The sequence below is a fragment of the Podarcis liolepis genome (assembly GCF_965112155.1).
Source record: "Podarcis liolepis genome assembly, chromosome: 10".
Taxonomy (NCBI): Eukaryota; Metazoa; Chordata; class Lepidosauria; order Squamata; family Lacertidae; genus Podarcis; species Podarcis liolepis.
The window spans coordinates 56053160-56073827 of record NC_139562.1 but is presented as its reverse complement, the minus strand read 5'-3'; the positions used below and the strand labels follow the sequence as shown (position 1 = coordinate 56073827).

Below are 20668 nucleotides of genomic sequence, written 5' to 3'. Positions count from 1 at the left end.
TTGTTTCCGTGTGCTGCTCTGGTTCGCCGGAAGCGGCTTAGTCATGCTGGCCACATGACCCGGAAGCTGTACGCCGGCTCCCCCGGCCAATAAAGTGAGATGAAGCCAAACCTGATGTCATATGTGATATCTCACAAGGGGCAGGTGGAGATACATCTGCCAATGCACAATTGGGAACCTTTGTGTGTGTTTCCATTTTGCCATTATAGGGCAGCGAGTCATGTTACAAAGCACAATTCCAGTGTAGGCAAGCAGGGCTTGTAGTCATAGTGATGTCAGGTGACAGTTTTTGGGGGGCGTGCGAATTTGTCCACTTGTCTAAGGGGTCTGCCAAGGCAGGTTATATGGGGCAGAACCTAGCCTACTGGCTGGATCCAACTCCCCATCCCTGATCTGCAACCTCATAGCGATTATTGACATGCTCAGGATTGGGCAACATTAACTATTCCTAGAGTACAGGCAGGTACAGTGGTGCCTCGCAAGACGAAAAGAATCCGTTCTGTGATTCTCTTCGTCTAGCGGTTTTTTCGTCTTGCGAAGCAAGCCCATTGACGGATTAGCGGATTAGCGCTATTAGTGGCTTTTAGCGGCTTATCTGCTTAGCGGATCAGCTGATAAGCGGCTTAGAAAAGGGGGGGAGGAAAACCCCCCCGCAGGAACTCACAAGACATTGTCGTCTTGTGAAGCAAGCCCATAGGAGATTCGTTTTGCGAAGCACCTCCAAAACGGAAAACTCTTTCGTCTAGCGAGTTTTCCGTCTTGCGAGGCATTCGTCTTGCGGGGCACCACTGTATTTGTGAAACGTCAATTTATGAGGTTGTCTAGGCACTTGAGAGTTTGTCCAGCAGCCCAGTAGAAACATTAGTCCACATTTTCCTATACTTATTTTTTGTTTTAAAATTTATTTTATTTAACAACTATTAACAATAAACAAGGCTTCTCATTGCTAAAGAAATATAAATTAACAACAGTAACATTTCTTCCTGAAACATTCCAAACCTACTTGAATAAGCTGTAACTTTTATAGGGTTATCTCCCATAAACTTTCCCTACAGTGTCTGTAGTTTTAAAACTATTGCTGCTCTTTTATTTTGTTATACTCTTAACGTCCAGGGCTTTTGCTATGTTCTTATTTTAAAAGGCACAATTTTTGTGCATGTCTTTTGTGCGTTTTCCCTGCTGTGGTCGTCTTCAGAACCCTGCACTACATTTGATGTTTATGGGCTACAGGCCAAATAAACTGAAACTGGATTTGGCACTTTGTGAAGGAGCCTAGCCTCTTCCTGAGATCACAGACACTCCCAACTCCTCTTCCCATGTGGCCAGGAGGGTTTTAAAAAAGCTGACTTTTTTAAAACTAGCCATAGTTACTGTTAAACCACAATTCCCAGTTTGGATTAAATGACACACTGTGTTTAACTGAAAGATGAAGCAAACACTTCTGAACTACTCCTCTTAACTGTGGGAGGATGAAAGGGGAGCGAGCGCAGGCCATCCCAGGAGGATGCTAGGTTCATACTCATAGTGCTCATCCATGATGTAGCAAGCAGTGCATCTAAACATGTCCTTTCCTTTTGGAGAGCTAGAATATGAGGGATAAAGGTTCTCTAGCTCAGAATGTGGTATCTTTTTTGTGGAAGCGTCTTTCATACATGGAGGAGCACTCAAACTATTCCATCACCCAGACTGTAGAAGTACTATCCCAGAAAGAATGTACTGTATGTTTTTTACTGAATGTTTCAGTTGGCTCCAAGTCAAGGCTAGGGCTGGGCAATATGTGGTTTCCAACATTGTGATATATCACCAGCTAAACATCACAATATACAGATATATTGCAATGTCTGAAATAAGGATGGCTTCATGGCTTTTCTTGCATCGAGATCTTTGCCGGCAACTGCTCTTGTGATTCGCTGCCCCCAACATATGAGGCAGGGAAAAACTGAGCCGACAAAGTTAACAGGGGTTGCAGGAATCAAGAGAAGAATTGGCTGGTTTCACAGCTCCTAGATAGGTTGCCTTCCCAGTTTGATGAGCCCCATCTGCCCCTCTTGTGAATAGTTTATGGATGATTTTGTTCATGGATTCATAGATTATGGGGCTGAATCCAAGATCAGTAGAGTGGAGTTTTGCTTGGACCTCCCTTCTCCTCCTTGCAGCCCTCTGCGCTCCCCAAAATCTCCTCTGATGTTGGGGACCCACAGGGATCTACAGGGGAGAGGAGAGGAAGGGGAAATCTGTGAGCAGATCTCTGCTCCACACATGCACACACACCATCGGAGATATTGGATGATCACGGCTAACAATACTTTTGTTCGCGTCAACACCGTTAGGGGGTATGGTTTGGTTTTTTGTAACATCTTTATTGAAAGTTCAAAAAGTACATAACTATATGTGCACCAAACATGGTGAGACGCAAACAAAACAGAGAAAGCGAGAATCAGAACCCGTGCAAAAGGGAAAACAAAAGGGGCGGCGGACCCAAAACTGTATATTTTACAAGGTTGATATTGTACTTCACCAGATCTTAACCTATTACAGTGTTTGTAAGAAAGGATTCCAAATATCATTGAATTTGTCTATGGCAAGTCTGCATTTATATGCAAGTTGTTCAGATGTTGCAAATTTGTATAAATCTCCAATCCAATACCGTTAGGATGTTACAAATGCTGCAAATGCACAAATGAGCTCCGGGCTTTAAGGCTGCGATTCTACAGTTACTGGGAACACACTTCATCAAACTCAGTAGGACTAACTTCCACGTAAACATGTGTAGCCTACAAATCCCTTATTGCCAGAATATGGAATTTCGGAACAGCCAAGAGTGTCAAGGGTAACCTCTGGTGGCTACTGCAGGAACTTGTTCAAGTTTGTGTTAATCTTTCGAAAGCGACTCCACAGCACTACAAAAAAAAGCCTGTCTGTATGAGTGCTAATTTTAACGTTCCTGGGGACCGTGTGGTTTTGAAAAAACATAAAGTTGTACAAATTTTCCAGCTGTAGCAAGACAATTTAAGAAGAACTGTATTGAAATACGTTCAGGCGTGCAACATTTCAAAACAGTTACTGCTGCATCATTACAAAAATTCCCAAATTATGCTTAAAACAAAAATAAACAGCAATCCTGGGGTTTAGGGATGGGGCAAGAGTATTTAAATCTTGCTGCATAAAAATAGTTATGGGAGAAATCCCAGTAAAAGCACTTTTGAAGTTCTATTGATCATGCTACTGCTATAGTTACCAATCAATCATCCTATTACAATGGTACCTCGGGTTAAGAACTTAATTCGTTCTAGAGGTCTGTTCTTAAGCTGAAACTGTTCTTAACCTGAAGCACCCCGTTAGCTAATGGGGCCTCCTGCTGCTGCTGCGCCGCCGGAGCACAATTTCTGTTCTAATCCTGAAGCAAAGTTCTCAACCCGAGGTACTATTTCTGGGTTAGCGGAGTCTGTAACCTGAAGCGTATGTAACCTGAAGCATATGTAACCCGAGGTACCACTGTACTATTTACCTAAAGTTGCAGAAGAGCAAAACTAGAGTCCTGTGGCCCCATGAAATCCAGTAATCTATTGTTCAAAGTCTTTAGCATATGCACCACAGTAACAATCTCATCATAACCTTTAACTCTGGGTAGTGTAGAGACCTTTAATTTCCCAACTTCAAAGCAAAGTGCAACCCTATTTTTCACTTATAAGAGGGAAATTGTTTGTAAAAGCTTACCTCAGGGACACACAGCAATTTGCTAGCGGAGATGACAGCAGGCTGAATCCAATTTTGGGTTCCACTTGCTACGCCATAATGATGTGCACAGGTCATATCACTTTCCAGAATACCCTATAAAAACTTGCTGCGAGGCAATGGACCGAGAAGCTTAACAGCTAGGGAGGCATTCCGTGTTTAACGGCTAATGCTATCACTTGCAGGAAGGCAGAACATTAAATTGGAAGACTAAGCCAAAAGGGTGACTCTCTCCACTTCCAAGATGCAAATAGGAAGAAAGTGTATTTGCCTTATTCTGAACTAGGTTTCTGATGGTGTCATGACATCATTATGTTTAATATGCAATGCTTAGTTGGCTGCGAGTACTCTTCCCAGTTTTGGGGGAAGACAGAAGCCTGTGAACGAGGTGGGCAAGTGAGCAAATTAGGGTGGGATGCATAGCTGTCAACCGTCCCTTATTTGGCGGGAAAGTCCCTTATCCTAGCACTGTCTCCCGCTGCTGTCCCTTATTGATGATGTCCCTTAAATTTCAAAGGAAGCAGCTCCTCTCCCTCCCTCCCTGCCGGCCAGGGAGGAGGGAGGCTCCAACTGTGTTGCTTGGCTGCGTTGCTCACCCAATAAGGAGTCTAAGAATGACTGGGGGGTGGAGCTTGCATGCCTTGTGCCGATCAAATCGGCCGCATTGCCTGGGGACTCGCCTTTGCTCAGCGCTTCCCAGCAGAGAGGTGACGGTGGTTTTCCTTGCTGTATGCCCTTTGCTGGGTTGCCGCACTGTGGGAACTACCGCTTGAGGCTTTGTTTGGCTGCTGGCTGGGCTTTCTGCCTTTGGCTCAGAGGGGCTCAGAAGTTGAACATACCTGTGCACCAAAAATCACTTATTTTGGCTGCTGATCCCTTATTTTCGAGGCTGCTGGTCCCTTATTTTCAAATCTGTAAGTTGACAGCTATGGTGGGATGTCGGGTTGAATCTTTTTCTCTCCTACAATTCGCCTTTTGGGGCAGAAATCAAGGCAGATGAGCAGCCAGCACGACTTCGTTAAACTTTCAGCAGGTAATCCTGGTCACTTTGAATTCAAGATTCAGCACAATTTTGTCCATTAATTACACATTTTGGGTTACACAAACTTTTAATTCCAAGTTTGGGAAGCAGAATAGTCAAGTTTAGGCTAACGTAATTGGGCAAAACAAAAACTACTTTTATTTATGTTATTTTGCACACTATTTCTTCATAAAATATAAGGTACGGATATTATTAAACTGCCCTGAAACATAGAGGTGCAATGGTTATTTGTTCAAACAGCTCTAAAAGGATACCGTTAGGTTTATTCGTTAGCTCTTTTTTATTTTAAATTTCTAGACTGTCTTTCCAACCAAGAAAGCACTTAAACTGATTATGTCCTATTTCTAAACACATCGCCTGCGCATGTAACAATTTTCTCTTCCCCCTTCTCACCCCTGCAGGCCCTCACATGCCTCCAGTTCTGCTTTAGAGGGTTGAGGAACCTCCAAAAACAGATTTTGGAGATGTACAGGAGGGGTTCAGAGGGAAAGGAGAAACTGTGGCACAAGCGGATTTCTCTTGTGCAAGCCAGAGGATGTCACCCTAGTATTAAAACACTTCAAGACAGGTTGAATGAGTTTTGCATAACATTATTTCTGCCGTGTCTTAAGTGTGAGTTGAGCATAGTCCAACATGATCTTGAAATAGGCAACACATTTTCATTTAAATATAGATGTGCATCTCTTAAGAGTAATTGCAATGTATCAAATTTCAGTTGTATGGGACCACTTTTATTTTTAATTTTTCTGCTTAAATCCACCTGGTATTATTAAATGAGTAACTTCTGGCAGTGAAAACAACAACACAACAGGCATAGTACTTAGTATGTCAGAGATGGAAACCTTTTATTTATATATTTTCTTAAAAAATAAAAACTATTTAAAATCCTCCAGTTAGACAGCATATTATGAAAGCCTCCATGAAATGTTTTACTGTACTTTTCTAATAAAGTATGCCAAGCATTAATACTAGCGTTTGATTTTTTCCTTTTAATTTTAACACCTAATACAGTTTCAATTTAAAGGATCACTTGCACAAAAAAATAAACACATTTGGTATAAAAGGTTTATCACTTTAACACCCTTTTTTAATGACCTGCGCCCTGAATGGCCCCAAAACATATAAAGACTAGTGGTACAATTTTTGTTTTAAAGTGTACAAGAGTCTGTTTTTATTTACCAAGTACTCTAGAGGACACCAGCCCAGTGTATACAAGAACCATTTTCTTCAGCCTGCTGAATTCAGTTTCAACAAGAAACAAAGCTATAAAGGCGTCTGAAAAAAAATCCATTCTCTTAACGTTCTTTCTGCAACACTTATATACACAAAATCCCACATTAACAGCTCTTGAGTACAGAACATGCAGTAGAATGCCAGCTAAATATAAAACCATTCAAAATCTTAAATTTGCTGGAATTATTTGAAGGCTGAATTGTTGTAGAATGCCCACCGCTTAGAGAAAATGGTTAAGAGAGTACAAATGTCTGCATATGTCTGCCACTGGAACAAAATCCATGGCTAACTGGAAAAAGTATTTATAGCACAACCGCGGTGCATAAATAATTTAAGTACAATATTAAAACACAACTAGCAAAATTAAGAAGTCGACATTTTATGACAGCTAAATCCATCCTCCTTTGACTGGTTCCAAAGAAGCATTCCCTCCCCTTTCCCCGCAGCATAGCACGTATTTTTAATTGAAGCGAAGCAAGCAGGACATTTATTTATGCCTATTGCCTCTTCTCTTCATTGCAGCGGTACACTGTGGGCAGTACCATTTTCCCTTTGGTGCTTCTGTCAATCCGACACAGCCATAATGGAACCACTCGATAGGGCACTGTAAGGCAATCAGAAAGACATACCGATTGGTTCCTAAAAGTGGACACGTCAAAACACCAAACAGCTCTTTTGACACGGTATAGATTTAGGCAGGTATCAGTAGCTTTGCTTTGTTGTACAGAAAGAAAACAGAATTACTGGTTTTAATACCTATTATTTGGGAATATCTGGAAAGGTACAGAAGCAAAAACTACCTGCCCTCTTTTGGTTAGCTTCAGACGTACATACTAAACTAGTAGTTCCCTGTCTAAAACCAGTCCCCATCCTCAAAGCAACTATCTATCCTCATCTACACCATGAATAACTGCTGGTGGAAAGAGTAACGCCTTGGTTTCATGGACATGTGTAATCTTCCTTTGGAAGATGGCTCAAAATTCTGCTTTTAAACGGAAAACTGCATAGCTGAGTCTAGTTCTGGGGGAAAGGGAGGGAGGGGGGTGTAATAGTTCCTGCACCCTTTTTTAATACTTACATCCTGGTTATCACAGCCCACCATTTCACCATAGGACACCTATGAGAGAATACAATATACACAAATTAAGAAAGCATTAATGTATTCCATGACCAGATTATTTTTCACATCAGAGTTATTGTTGAAAGGCCCTAAAAGGAATAATATGCCAAACTTGTACATGTTGGAAACTTTCGGGTTACGAATTCGCTTTTCCATTTTTGCATTATTTTAGACTCCCTTAGCCATCCAAGAAGGGTGTGATTTTCTAGATGATCAAATGCAAGTAAGGCATCAGTTTTACACTTGTTTTGGCAATCATTTCTTTAAATGCCTGGATAAATTATATTATATTTTTTTTTTACAAAATATTAGGACGGCATGTAGCTGGACTACATTACTACAGAGTAAACATGACTTTCAGGAAAGGGGTAGTAACTACACTCTTCCTTTTCCTATAAGCAAGTCACCAGGAGAGATCAAAACTGAAGAGCTTAGTGCACATAAAAGAATGGCTGAATAATGAAGCAACAGTAAACAGCTGACTCCATTACCCGAGTCATTACCTGAAGCAGTTCTGCATTACTATCCCCCAAATTAAGTAGTTATTCTAAAAGCATTAAAATGTCTTCCATTACATTTAGACTTTTTAAAACGTTAAGATTGTCCAAAAAAAGGATTGTTGTAAAAGGCTGCATTGGCCCCCAGCCTGTGAGGTGCTGGGTAAAACTGCTGCAAGCTCTCACCATGGGAGCTGAGGTGTTTTCACCTCAGCGCCTCGCGGGCTGCGGCCAATACAGCTGGCCCTCAGCCGGGGGGCAGAAAAGCTCCTGCCCGCAGCTGAGCAAGCCCCGAGTCCCCTGCCACTTGCACACCCAGCAGGGGACCCGGGCCTCCTTGGCCAGGCTCTGCTGGGAGCAGGAGAGCTCCTGACCCCAGTGGAGCCAGACCTGGTGTCCCTACCACTTGCTCATGAGCAGCAAGGACCTTGGGGCTCCTTGGCCAGGCTGTGTCCGCCTTTGCTGGCGTAGGGGGTGGGTAAGCTACTTTGCCTGCTCACCCCCTACTCCCTGAAGACGGACCAGGCAGCCATAGCGAAGCGCATTCAGCCTGTTAGGCATCAATAATAATTTTTTATTTATACCCCGCCCATCTGGCTGGGTTTCCCCAGCCACTCTGGGCGGCTTCCAACAAAACACTAAAATACAATAACCTATTAAACATTAAAAGCTTCCCTAAACAGGGCTGCCTTCAGATGTCTTCTAAAAGTTTGGTAGTTGTTTTTCTCTTTTGACATCTGGTGGGAGGGCGTTCCACAGGGTGGGTGCCACTACTGAGAAGGCCCTCTGCCTGGTTCCCTGTAACTTGGCTTTTCGCAGCGAGGGAACCGCCAGAAGGCCCTCGGTGCTGGACCTCAGTGTCCGGGTAGAACGATGGAGGTAGAGACGCTCCTTCAGGTATACTGGACCGAGGCCGTTTAGGGCTTTAAAGGTCAGCACCAACACTTGGAATTGTACTCGAAAACATACTGGGAGCCGGTGTAGAGCCCCTACACCACCTAGCTGCCTTTCTGGGAGGAAAGGCACAGCACACCATCCCAGATGAAGGCAGCCAAGCAGTAGCCAAGCAAGGCTGCAGCCCTGATCCCGTTCCTACTCGAGTGCAAGCAGGAGCGGGGTTGGGGCTCTCAGAGCTTGGGAGGAGCACTTTAACAGAGCCCCCATCCCGATGCTGCTCCTGTGAGCTGGTGGTGGGTCGGGGACTCCGTAAAACGCTTTGCTAAGGGGAAGACAGGAGCGTGTTCCTCGGCCAAGAGGTTTAGAGAAGCGGAGGGAGGAACAAGCTGTATCAGCAGCACTTCGCCAATTCAGCTTGATTCTCCCTCTGCTGGGGGAGAGTGCGATGGTGGTTTCACCAGCGGCACACCGCTGCCACTCCTGGCTAGTGTTTCTCCTTCAGCGCGCTGGAGGCAGAGGGACTCAAGAGCGGTGGCGGTTTCACCAGCGATATACCGCTGAGTGACGCTGTCATTGTGGTGTCCCCCCACATACCGGTTCTGGGCAATATATTGATATATCGCCCAGTCAACCCCCCCCCCTTAATTCTTGTCTCATTGGATTGTAAGTCTGAAGCTGGGCCTATCTTTTGTTTTCGATATTTGTACACTGCTAAGATTTTGTAACCTTTTTATAAACGTTATCACTTCTAGAGAAAATGCTTTAACATTCCTCAAAAATATTGACCTTTGGATGTTATTATGTGGAAAAGGAAATGTCAAGGCTTCCTCGCTATACAAATGCTGCAGTGACAAAAGCAAAGTTTCGTGGTCAGAAATGTTATATAAATTTACTCAGTGTTTTGTGCATGGCACACTTTGAAATGAAAAACTTGCAGGTACTGGGGCACTGAATGGGAAGGAGGACACAAATAATGCAAGAGCTGTAGATGCACCAAGTTATAAGGAAGTGGCTGGGAATCCAGACCAGCCATTATAACGTGCAGTTTAAAGCACTATATTGTCTTTAAAGTGCAATCATTGAAAGTTGAATAGTTTATCTCTTAGTATCTGCTACCAGATGAGGTCAATTTTCAGTAAATGAACCAAGCTCAATGAGCCAACTAAACTAGGTATTCTGCATAACATCTTATTTTAACAAAATATACCTGATTACAAATGCAGTAACGTGGCTCATTTGGATCATAGGTCCAATCAACTTGGCTATTAGATTCAGACTCTGGTATTACTGCTGTTTGTTGAGACAGTTCCTGTGCTAGAGCCGAGGATGAGGAACAAGATGACAAGGAGGAAGACGAGGAAGATGACGACGATTGTTGATTTGAAGATTTGTTATTGTTTCTGAAAAATAAAGACATATCCAGTGTGTTCTCCCCTTACTTTCCATCAAGTTGTGTGTGTAATTTGAAACGAGAAAGACCCTACAGCAGAAGTTCATAGCTAAGCTGTTGGACAATAATCTATATTTGATGTAAACATTTTCTTTTTTAAAAAACCACACACCCTTCAATTGACAAAATATGAGGATTTTTGAGATTAGAAATGGTATAAGCAAGTGTTCCTGCCCTGACAGACGGCAACAACTTTAGTATTACATTATTTCGCTTAATTAAGGAGTAGACGTGTTCTTCTGTACTGGCTCATCATGTTCTTCCTTTCACTGTTTCAACAGTATTGATGGTTTATACACAGAGTAAATTCACATTTCATAACCACAATGGGGACTCAGTACTATTCTGGACCCTGTTGATTTTCTATGGAGCTTTTATCCTGTGTTTGTAAGTTCTATAAATCAATGTGTGGATGGCTACTTTTATATATTTTTGATTTAGCATTCATTTCTTCTAGCGAGTAGGCACCCTTCAGTAAGAGTCAGAGAGAAAGAAGTGGCTGGGTCAACTGACATATGGAAGGAAAAAGAAGAGACCATCACCTGGGTAATTATGTATACTTCTATTATTAGTACAGGTATTATGTTACTAAGAACCTGTTAAAAATTAGACTGTTGTGTATGTATGATGACATCTGTGCATAAAAACATGAGGGCATACACTCAATTTTTTAAAATGTAGAGTTTGAATCGTTTCAAAGGATCAGGGAATGAAACAAAATGAGATCACCATTTCAAAATTCTGAGTTTCTATTAAAAACTGTGAACACTCCTAATAACAGATTAATAATTTCTCCAAATTCTTAAGTGAGCCCAGCCGAAGGGAAGCAACCAGTTTTCATGAACCTACTTGCTTTTTCGACCACTCCGTGAATCTGTGGTTGATGAACTCAAAGTCTGAGATAATGTAGATGCCAAGGCGGATGATGAGTACCCAGCGGTATCCCTGGATAATGAAAATTCTCTTCCAAGTTGGAAGTCATTGTTCTTAAAGGCTTCATAACTCGCTTTTAGGCTAGACGTTCTCCTTCCTTCCTTCATCTAAAAGAAAAGCAGCCATATTAATATATTATGTCGTTGCTAGTAAACATTTAAAGCATGCTTTGAACTATCTGTGGCATGTCATTTAAAAGAGTAGACTCACATTTCCAACACTTACAAGAAATTATGGCTTCATCATAATTACCCACATGCTCTAAGAAACCAAGCTGGATATTGTCTTGCATCCTATTTCAATGTGACTTACGCTTAAGTAAGTGTGCACAGGACTGAGGCTGAATGCTGCAATTCTAAAGCCATTTATCTTGGAGTAAGTCTTACTGAGCTCAGCAGAGCATACTTCTGTACAGGTACGCACAGGATCACACTGCAAACCTTATTAAACACGTGCAAGTTCAACATGCTGGGAAGAGTTTTTAGAATGCACTATGTAAAAACAACTGTCTCCTTTTCTGTATAAACTAGTGCCATAAAAATTCAGTTTCTAAATACCAATCTAAACTAAATAAAAGTTGTCCAACTCAGACTGCAGGTACTTTAAACAATGTATTTTGAATTCCTTACCTGTGCTGTGGCTTGCACTGCCTGAGCTGCTGCCATGGTAATAGCACCAGCTCCAGCTCCTGAAGATAATGAGCCCAGGTTATACGATGCCAATGGCTGAGAAGAATTTGCATTATATGCACTGTTGGATGAGGATGATGAATTACTGTTTCGACACCCTTGATGAACAAAGGGAACATATTTATATAGTCCAAAGTGAAAACTAAAAGTAGATTTAAATTTCAGAAAGCTGAAAACCAGCTGTGTCTACCAGTGAAAGTCAGCCACTTCGTTAATGGACAAAAAGACTAACAGGATATAATGTTCTGTAAAACAACTTGGCCCTGCTCTACTCTTCAGACGTTCCTATCTTTGTTTGCTCTCTTGCCCCAGGGCTAATGTGTAAAGCCTTAATCAACTTGGGCCCTAAATATTTGAACAACTGCCCCCATCCCTACTTCTTGGGTGTTACATGATCAGAAGCAGAACTTCTATGGAACTTTCTCCTGACAAAGTGCATCTGGTATCTTCGTTATACATTTCCCATTAAATGCTGAAAACACACCACTCCACCCTGTCCTTTTGTTGCCTCTTCTGTTTTTTATTTTGTTTTTTAAATCCAGCAGTGGGGAACCTTTTATGGCAAGAGAGACAGATCTTTATCTCCCCCACCCTGGTGGGCAAAGCTGACAGGTGTGCAAAGCTGGTAAATGTGGCCTAGAGGATGGAAAAAGGCAATGGAAGGATGGGTGAGGAAAGCATATAATGAGAGAAGGTACTGAGTGATAATAATAATAAATAACCGAGAAGAGGTGGATAAAGGAGTGGGAACACAGGGTCCAAATTCCAACCCCCCTCCACCTTCCAACAGTAGTTCTTCTCCACAGTAAACTCTCTCAGCTAAATTTATCACTCTCACCCCTCCTGAGATGGGCAGGATACAGGGAGGAAGTATTTACAATTGGGGACTGAATGAATCTTGCCACTTCCATCCTCTGAGCCCAATGCAAGGTTGGGAAAAGGTGAGTGATCCCCCCCCCCCACCCTGCAAAAACAAAGAAACACCATCACAAGGACTAGAAAGCTGCTGTTGCAAGCATGGGTGGTAAGATTAAAGGAGGGATAAATTCCTTGTCCTTGACTTACTTCTGTCCTCCACCAGTAACAATTTTATTGGGGATCCACATACAGGAGTTTTACAACCACAGCCCTGTTTAAAAATAGATTGTACCTGCCTCTCTGAAAAACAGCCTGTGGGAGCAATCCCATTAATAGGTCAGGAAAGAGAATGCCCTCCATTTGTATGCTTAAAACTTCACTTACACCTGACATTGCAATTACCTGGTGTATTTTCTTTAGAGGCATCTGAAGTGAGAGTTGACAGAAGAGCTTCAGACTTAAACTTCTTTTCAGGGACATGATCTGCCGCTGCATGGTGAGATGAGGGATTATGCTTCCGTTCTATACGAACAAACAAAACACACTCTATTAATCCAAAAGCCAACTTGGTGCTTTGTGCAAAGGGCTTATCACTACAGAAGGAAAAAAAACCACACACACAAACACACATCATGAAAAGCACCATCGCATTTCAGTCCAGGAGCTCTTTTCCACAGATATGGGTCACCAAACCTTTTGGAACAGTGAGCACATGTTGAACTTTTTGAGAATGCTGTGGGTGCACATGGCATAATACAAAATTTGAGAGAGATCAGAGTCATAGCAAAGCTTTCTCCATATTATATTTCTATACTTGAAAAGCACAACCTGCTGAATTTCTGCCTGTTGTATTGTTCTTCTTCACACCAAAACAAAAGCAAAGGTTGCAACATTCAACTTACTTTCTACTGGGGTGTGTGAATGAGCGTGGTGATTGTTCAGTGGCTGTGATGGTGTATCCAGTTCCAAAGAACCTATTGGAAAGAGTATTCAAGAATGAATTATAGTTATGACAACTCAGAAAGTTTTGTTATCTGACACCATCCTTAAAATACTGCACATTTTCATCAGAAGAAGCTAGTGCTATGAAATTAATCAGAGAGGTTTTTGTTCTCTATCCTGGTTTGCCACATTAAAGCCAATAGCCTCTTGAGTTCTGAAGAGAACAACCCTATCGCAGGGGCTTTCGAGGTCCAAAATCCACATTCCTTCAGGGTGCTGCATGCCATTGGTGGGCTGCGACAGAGCAACAGATGTGACGCTTTACATCTGTACAACATTCCAGCCACACAAAGGTCACACACGCTTCTTTCAATCCAAGCAAGCAAGGGAACAATTACAGTTCAAGGACACATCAGGAGAAACACTCAAGAAGAGCACAGAGCAGGACTGGTGATCGGTGTGACCTGTGCAGAGGGAGAGGGAGAGCCACATATGGCTCCAAAGCCTGAGGTTTTTACACTCTGTCCTACCAATATGAATGCACAGAGAAGCAACAGATAAGACTTTCTTCAGAACCCAAGACTATTTTAATTCTTGATGCACACAGATAAGACAAACTTTAAAGATGGCTTGCAATGAAGCTTCAAATGGGTATCCTGTGAAATGTTCAGGAAACAAACTAAAAAGCAGCATAAAGGATCTGTTAGACCATAGATTCTACTCTTGCTCATGCTACTGTAATGGGGCCCAAGAAAAAAAATTGAGCCAATTTTATTAGTTATGATTCATTTTGACAAATGAGAAACAAAAGGAAACCCTTTATTGCTACAGCAGCAACAGAGTGTGATGTTATGTGCTGGCAAAATTATAATGACTGGAGAAGGCCACCAGGCATACTTACGCCTTTCCAATATTTCTGTAATCCCAGCGTTATCCGCCTCAAGCTCCATTTTAAATTTTGCTAATTCCTGGTCCAATTTTCTCAAGTGGCGGTCTACCTGATTTAAGAGCATATGTTTTTTGAGATGTCAGGCTATTTTTCATCCAGTTTATTACTTCACACAATCAAAAAGTTAATATGAAGTGTAGCAAACACCAATACTGTATTTTTTTTAAAAATCACAAATGAGAATCTGTATAAAAGGATCCCTGGACATGAAAACATTAAGCTGAAAAAAACTCTAACAATGAAATCCTATACAGTTCTAATCAGAAATCAATCTTCTTGAGTTCAGTGAGGCTTACTCTAAAGGTAAGTGTATACTGTATCCTGAGAAAAACTATTGAACAGTAAGCTATTTAATTCAATGGGCCTTTTGTGTGAATGTGTATTAAGATTGTACTGCTGAGAATATTTAATCAATCATGTACATGTCAAAAACCTTTTCCTATTAACAAAAAATATAAAGTAAGATAGCGTGAAGCCTTCGGAGCACTGTGCTACAGAAACCTTCTAGTATATGTGGCACCCAAATGCCTCCAAAATATGGCTGGAATTTAAACCCTACACAAGTAGGGTTCCACCTACTGCATTTATTCAAATGTAATGCTCACCTTTTTTTGCCAAATTACGTCACGAAAATTAGGGTGTGCATTAGATTTGATGCCACATTTACATTCTCCAGCAAATACTTTTTTGGTTTCAAGGTTTTGAAAATTGAGGTGTGCCTTAGATCCGATGGAGCATCAGATTCATGTAAATACGGTAGTTCCACACCCCAAGAAAATTTTGTTCTGCTTTCACAAACCACAGCTACCAACCCCTCTTGAAATTGTTAAAAGACATTAGATGAAAGACTGCCAGTTACAGATTCACAAATCCCACTCTTTTGCACTCAAGGCTTTGAGGTTGCCTAAGGCAGTGTTGGGGAGCATCCGGCCCACAGGCCAAACTTGGCTCACATTTGGTCTGCAAGGCTGCTTCTCCCAAACCATGCCCACGCCTGTCACACACACAGCTGCCAATGCACAACCAGGAAACTCTAGTGTGCTCTGGACTGTGCACTGGCGAAGGAAAACTGGTAAACCCCAAAGCCTTCTGGACTGGATACGAAAGGGAGTTTCCCATGTGTAACTTCCTCATGCACCAGATGTTTGCAGAAAGCAAGCTTCAGCTCTACCGCCATCAGCTGACAGGTGGTGAAGTAACACTTGTGACACCGTACTAAGAGTGCAATCCTAATCCAACAACACTGACGGGGGAGGACGCAGTTTAGGACGGTGAGTAGGTCTCTCTCTGCCAGCCTCTGCTGGTAGATAGGAACATTGCTAGAGGGGCTGTGCCACAACCAAGGCCCCAGCTGCATTCCAGGGAGCAGAAAACTACCACCAGCAATTTTTCAGCTGGCGGTAGCAAGCAGAAAGTACTAACATGGGGCATTTTAGGGGCAGGGCACTGGTGGCTTTAGAGCAGGGGTCGGCAAACTGCAGCCCTTGTGCTGCAAGATCCCATGGGGGCAGTTTAACCGGCCCACGGGCCACATCCAAACTGAGCTGCCTGCTCGGTGAGTCACGGCCCACTGCGCTAAACCAGCGCGGTGCAGGGACTCACTTCTGCGGCGCCGGAAATTGTGTCTGCACATGCCCAGACGCCGGAAATTGCGCACGGGATCTCCACGGGACTTGACTGGCCCAGGCAGGTAAAACCTTGCCAACCCCTGCTTTAGAGCCACTGGATTCAAAATCCTGCAGATGCCCTGGACCTAACTATCAGAACCCGCAGCTATTTCAGCCTGGAGCTGGCATACAGAAAAGGAAGACCAATCTCCAACCCCATCCTGCCCTGGCTAGCATGAGATGTCATGATTTGCACTGGTGCATTTGCCATTCCACTCCTTCCCAGCTCCACTTAGGATTGCTCTGCAAATGCCTTCATGGATTCATATATGGAACTGCTTTTGCATGTAATAATTTTTATTATTTCAGCCCTTAAAACATTTAAGTGTACATACAAGCCAATTAGTCCAAGGTTGTTGTTTTTTGAAAAAAAGCTATAAGCAGAAAAATGCATTACAGTGGTACCTTGGAAGTCAAATGGAATCAGTTCCGGAAGTCCATTCGACTTCCAAAACCAAGCCGCAACTTCCTATTGGCTGCAGGAAGCTCCCACAGCCAATTGGAAGCTACAGAAGCCGCATCAGACATTCAGGTTCCAAAGAATGTTTGCAAACTGGAACACTCACTTTTGGGGTTGCGACGTTCAGGAGCCAAAATGTTAAGACTCGCAAGGCATTCAGGATCCAAGGTACAACTGTATTATTTATTATTATTATTATTATTATTAATTAGATTTGTATACCGCCCCATACCCGCAGGTCTCAGGGCAGTACACAGGATATAATCACAACATAAATACACAAAATACACAATCAAAATAAAAATAACCCAATAACCCCCCAACACATTTTAAAAGTGTTGCAGAGTTATAAATGTTCATACATATAAAAATGTTATAAGACGTGTTAAGAAGAATGAGTGTTAACGTTTTAAAAGTCTGCAAATTAAAAGTCCAGTAGCCGAGTTCATTATTTTACTTACTAAGTCATAAATCTGATTGGCCAGCTGTACTTTTTCATCTGCGTCTTCTAGGGCTTTATAGTAATCCTATTTGGGGGGGAAATAAAAATAAAATACTGTGAGAAATCATTTTTAGTACTATAAAATTATAATGAACTTGGATGACCAATAATATATGAAATTAAAGAACTCTGAAGATAAACAAAGTTCACAAGTTCTTGAAAAATCAGTTTCAAGATAGGTGGATAAATGAAATGCAGGAAATGCAACATTTGTATGTTTATGATTTAACAATGTCGCTGAATACGGAGTTATCAAAATGACAGTTGAGAACATTATTTGATTTCATGGTTTATTATTCTTTAGCTCACCACATTCCCCTATTTTGAAACATGGGAGAAAAATTCAATATACAGTACAATACCAATATTTCCCCAGAATAACAAAACATCAGAATGGAAGTTAAAAAATATTTTATGTATTTCAAAAATAATAGCCATACCTGCGGACCAGAGGGCTTTTCTTGGGGGGGAGGGTGAGACAGCTCAAGGCTTATTGTCCTTGAAGACTGAAACGTTTAGAGGAAGGGCCATAGCTCAGTTGTTAAGAGCTTCTGCTTTCCATGCAGAAGGTCACAGGTTCTATCCCTGCCATCTCCTGGTAAGGCTGACAATCTCTCCTGCCTGACATCCTGTAGAGCTGCTGCTACCAGTCAGTGCAGACAATACTGAGCTAGATAGATCAATGGTCTGACTTGGTATAAAGCTTACTTCCTATCAGACCTAAGGATGTTGCTCATACTTGGGACTTTTTGCATTTCAAATCCGATTTCCAAGGCCATGATTCATACTGCTGGAAATCCAGTCAAGTACAGTGGTACCTCAGGTTACATACGCTTCAGGTTACAGACTCCGCTAACCCAAAAATAATGCTTCAGGTTAAGAACTTTGCTTCAGGATGAGAACAGAAATCGTGTTCCAGCAGCGCAGTGGCAGCAGGAGGCCCCATTAGCTAAAGTGGTGCTTCAGGTTAAGAACAGTTTCAGGTTAAGAAGAAACCTCCGGAACGAATTAAGTACTTAACCCGAGGTACCACTGTATTTCTTTGCAGCTATTTCTTGTGGTGTCTTGATACTTGATGCTAACTTGACACTAAAGGCTCTTGATACTAATATTTCAAATATACAGTACAACCAACATGATTTTAAACCTGATTGCATTTATTTCTTTAGGACTATGTACAAGTCACTTGTCCATTTTCAGGCGAAGGAAGTAATTGGCTCTGAAGAAAAACTGCAAGTTGTGTTTTCCATTTTTACAGAATGGGAGCCACAATCTTCTATGAATTCATAGCTGTTTAAAAGCTCTGAGTAGATTTTTTGTGTGAGACTTGTAGTAGCATCAGAACTGATTGAATAGCCTAGTTTGGGGTGTTTTGTTTTTGTTTTATTTCTTTTGGCCAGATATTACCTCATTCCTACCTTTTTAATGGATGTCATTTGTTCTTCTCTCCATTCCGGCTTGTTTTTCTTTGCATTCATAAAAAATTCATTTACTCTTTGTTCCAGTTGATCCATTGCATCTTAAAACACACAGAACATTAATGTACATTCATTTGTCTTGTATAATTATACAATGGTTTGCAACTGTATAGCACAAGTAAGTAAAAGGCAGCTTATGTGAAAACTACATGTGCACGTAAGCGTCTGACAAGAGATCTAATTCATGGATCCCATTTAAGTTTTTAAAGTAAAAGGTTAAAAAAAAAAGGTAAAGGACCCCATAGGCGACTAAGCGGTGTGCTCATCTTGCTTCAGGCCAAGGGAGCCAAAATTTGTCCACACAGACAGCTTTCCGGGTCATCTGGCTAGCATGACCAAACTGCTAGTGGCACAACGGAACACCGTGACGGAAACCAGAGCACATGGAAACACCATTTACCTTCCCACCGCAGAGGTACCTATTAATCTACTTGCACTGGCATGCTTTCGAACTGCTAGGTTGGCAGAAGCTGGGACAGATCAACGGGAGCTCACTCTGTCATGGGGATTTGAAACGCCGATTTTCTGATCAGCAAGCCCAAGAGGCTTGGTGGTTTAGTGCCACATACTGAGGCATGCAACCACTGCCCTCTCCTTCCTACACAGCCCTGTGATGCTCTTTATAATAACAGCTCCTCCACCCCAAAGTCCCACGAGCAGGACACAGAATACTTGGGTTCGGTCGGGTAGAATCTAAAAATCATTCCACGAAATGGAAATTATTCCGTCTATAAATCCTGGAGCTCTTCAGCAGGATAAGTCTCTTCCTTCGCCCCCCCCCCCAATAAACCTTTGATCACTTTCACCCCCATCCCTTGGAATAAAGCCCGGCTGATTTCCGCTGTGCAGCATTGATAGGAAGAAAACCCCAATTCCATTGCACGGCGGGCGGGCAGGCGGGCTCTTGGGAGCTCGCCGACTTCCTATTCGGCGGCTGGCGCGTCGCTCACACCCAACGGCTCCACCTCCTCCCTCTGCGTGGCTCGCGAAGGGGGCGGGGCTGACTCACGTACTCTGCACCTGCAGGTCCATCTCGCGCATCTCGGTGAACCTGTCGCGGAGGTCCATGGGAAGTTGTTCGATCACTGGCGAGGGAGGGGGGCGGAGAGAAGGAGCGAGTTAGCTGACACGGAGGGCGGGAGGAGCGGTGGGCGGAGCCTCCGCCTCGCGCTCCGTCCTCCCTCCCTCCCCCTCCCCTCGGGCCTGGCGCCCCCCCTCCCTCTACACACACACGCACCGCGGAGACTCACTTTCCAGATAGTCCTCTAGGTACAGCATGGCGGCGTCGGCAGCGAGGCCCGCTCTGAGGGGGGCTCCGTTATTCCTGAGGCGGCGGGCAAGCGGGCGAGGGGGGCTGAGGGGGGGCCAAAAAAAAAACGCCGCCTCGTCCCTTCCAATATGGCGCCGGCACCGCCAACAACACCAGCCGCTCGACTCAGCGAAAACAACATTGGCGGCGGGCGGCGCTCGCGTCGGCCGAGCCGCGATTGGCTGCCGGCGCCGCTGACGCAAGGGCTCGCGCGGCTCTCCCGCGCTGTGCTTCCTGGGGGATGTAGTCTCGGGGTGGGGAGCACGCCAGGACTACGGATCCCACCATGCACCGCTACTGCTGTTGTGACGCAGGGACGCGGGCGCTGGGCTTTACCCGCGCTGCCTTTGGTATTATTATTATTATTATTATTATTATTATTATTATTATTATTATTATTATACCAAAGGCAAGCTCCTATTAGCCGCACGAATAATGATATTTATATTATATATATATATATATAGTAAGTATAATATATATATATATATATATATATATATATATATATATATAGTATATTATATTAATATATATATTATATACCATATTAATTATATTAGTAATATATTATTATTATTAATAATAATAATATTCAATTTATATGCCGCCCTATATCCACAGGTCTCAGGGCGGTTTACAGAATAAAATCAAAATATAAAACCACAAGATCCATAATCAAAATTAAAACAACAACTTCCCATAAAACAACACACATTTTGAAAGGGCATAGGATGGCAATCAAATCAAGCAAAGGCCTGCTTGAAAAGGAAGGTATGGCTGTTATTGGAACAGCAGCAAAGGGATTTTAGCTGACCAAGCAATCTTATGATTCCTGCATTCAAGGGGTTGGACTAGATGACCCTAATAATAATAATAATAATAATAATAATATATTTATATTCCG

At 42.7% G+C, this 20668-nt stretch overlaps 1 protein-coding gene across 3 annotated transcripts; it reads right to left on the bottom strand.

Moving 5' to 3' along the window:
* Positions 1-5597: 5597 nt before the first annotated feature.
* ING3 (inhibitor of growth family member 3) lies at positions 5598-19994 on the bottom strand. 3 transcript variants are annotated; one of them, XM_083463709.1, is made up of 12 exons: positions 19703-19994; positions 19466-19537; positions 18393-18493; positions 16934-16999; positions 14298-14394; positions 13357-13428; positions 12857-12976; positions 11537-11694; positions 10824-11014; positions 9732-9924; positions 7089-7127; positions 5598-6614 (listed from the first exon to the last, which is right to left on the bottom strand). In XM_083463709.1, exons 1-12 carry the CDS (start codon positions 19728-19730, stop codon positions 6498-6500), a joined length of 1254 nt encoding a protein of 417 aa, XP_083319835.1. In that variant the 5' UTR covers positions 19731-19994; the 3' UTR covers positions 5598-6497. The 3 variants fall into 3 exon arrangements, with proteins under 3 accessions (XP_083319835.1, XP_083319836.1, XP_083319837.1); XM_083463710.1 differs by having other exon boundaries at positions 11537-11595; XM_083463711.1 differs by having other exon boundaries at positions 19462-19537; positions 19703-19889.
* Between the last annotated feature and the right edge of the window lie 674 nt (positions 19995-20668).

Excerpts from the sequence above, each read along its gene's own strand:
- ING3 (XM_083463709.1), bottom strand. The coding sequence starts at position 19,730 with ATGCTGTACCTAGAGGACTATCTGGAAA. Across the intron at positions 18,494-19,465 it reads GATGGACCTGCAGGTGCAGA|ATGCAATGGATCAACTGGAA; the intron begins GTACGTGAGTCA and ends GTGTGTTTTAAG. Across the intron at positions 7,128-9,731 it reads GTTACTGCATTTGTAATCAG|GTGTCCTATGGTGAAATGGT; the intron begins GTATATTTTGTT and ends ATTCTCTCATAG.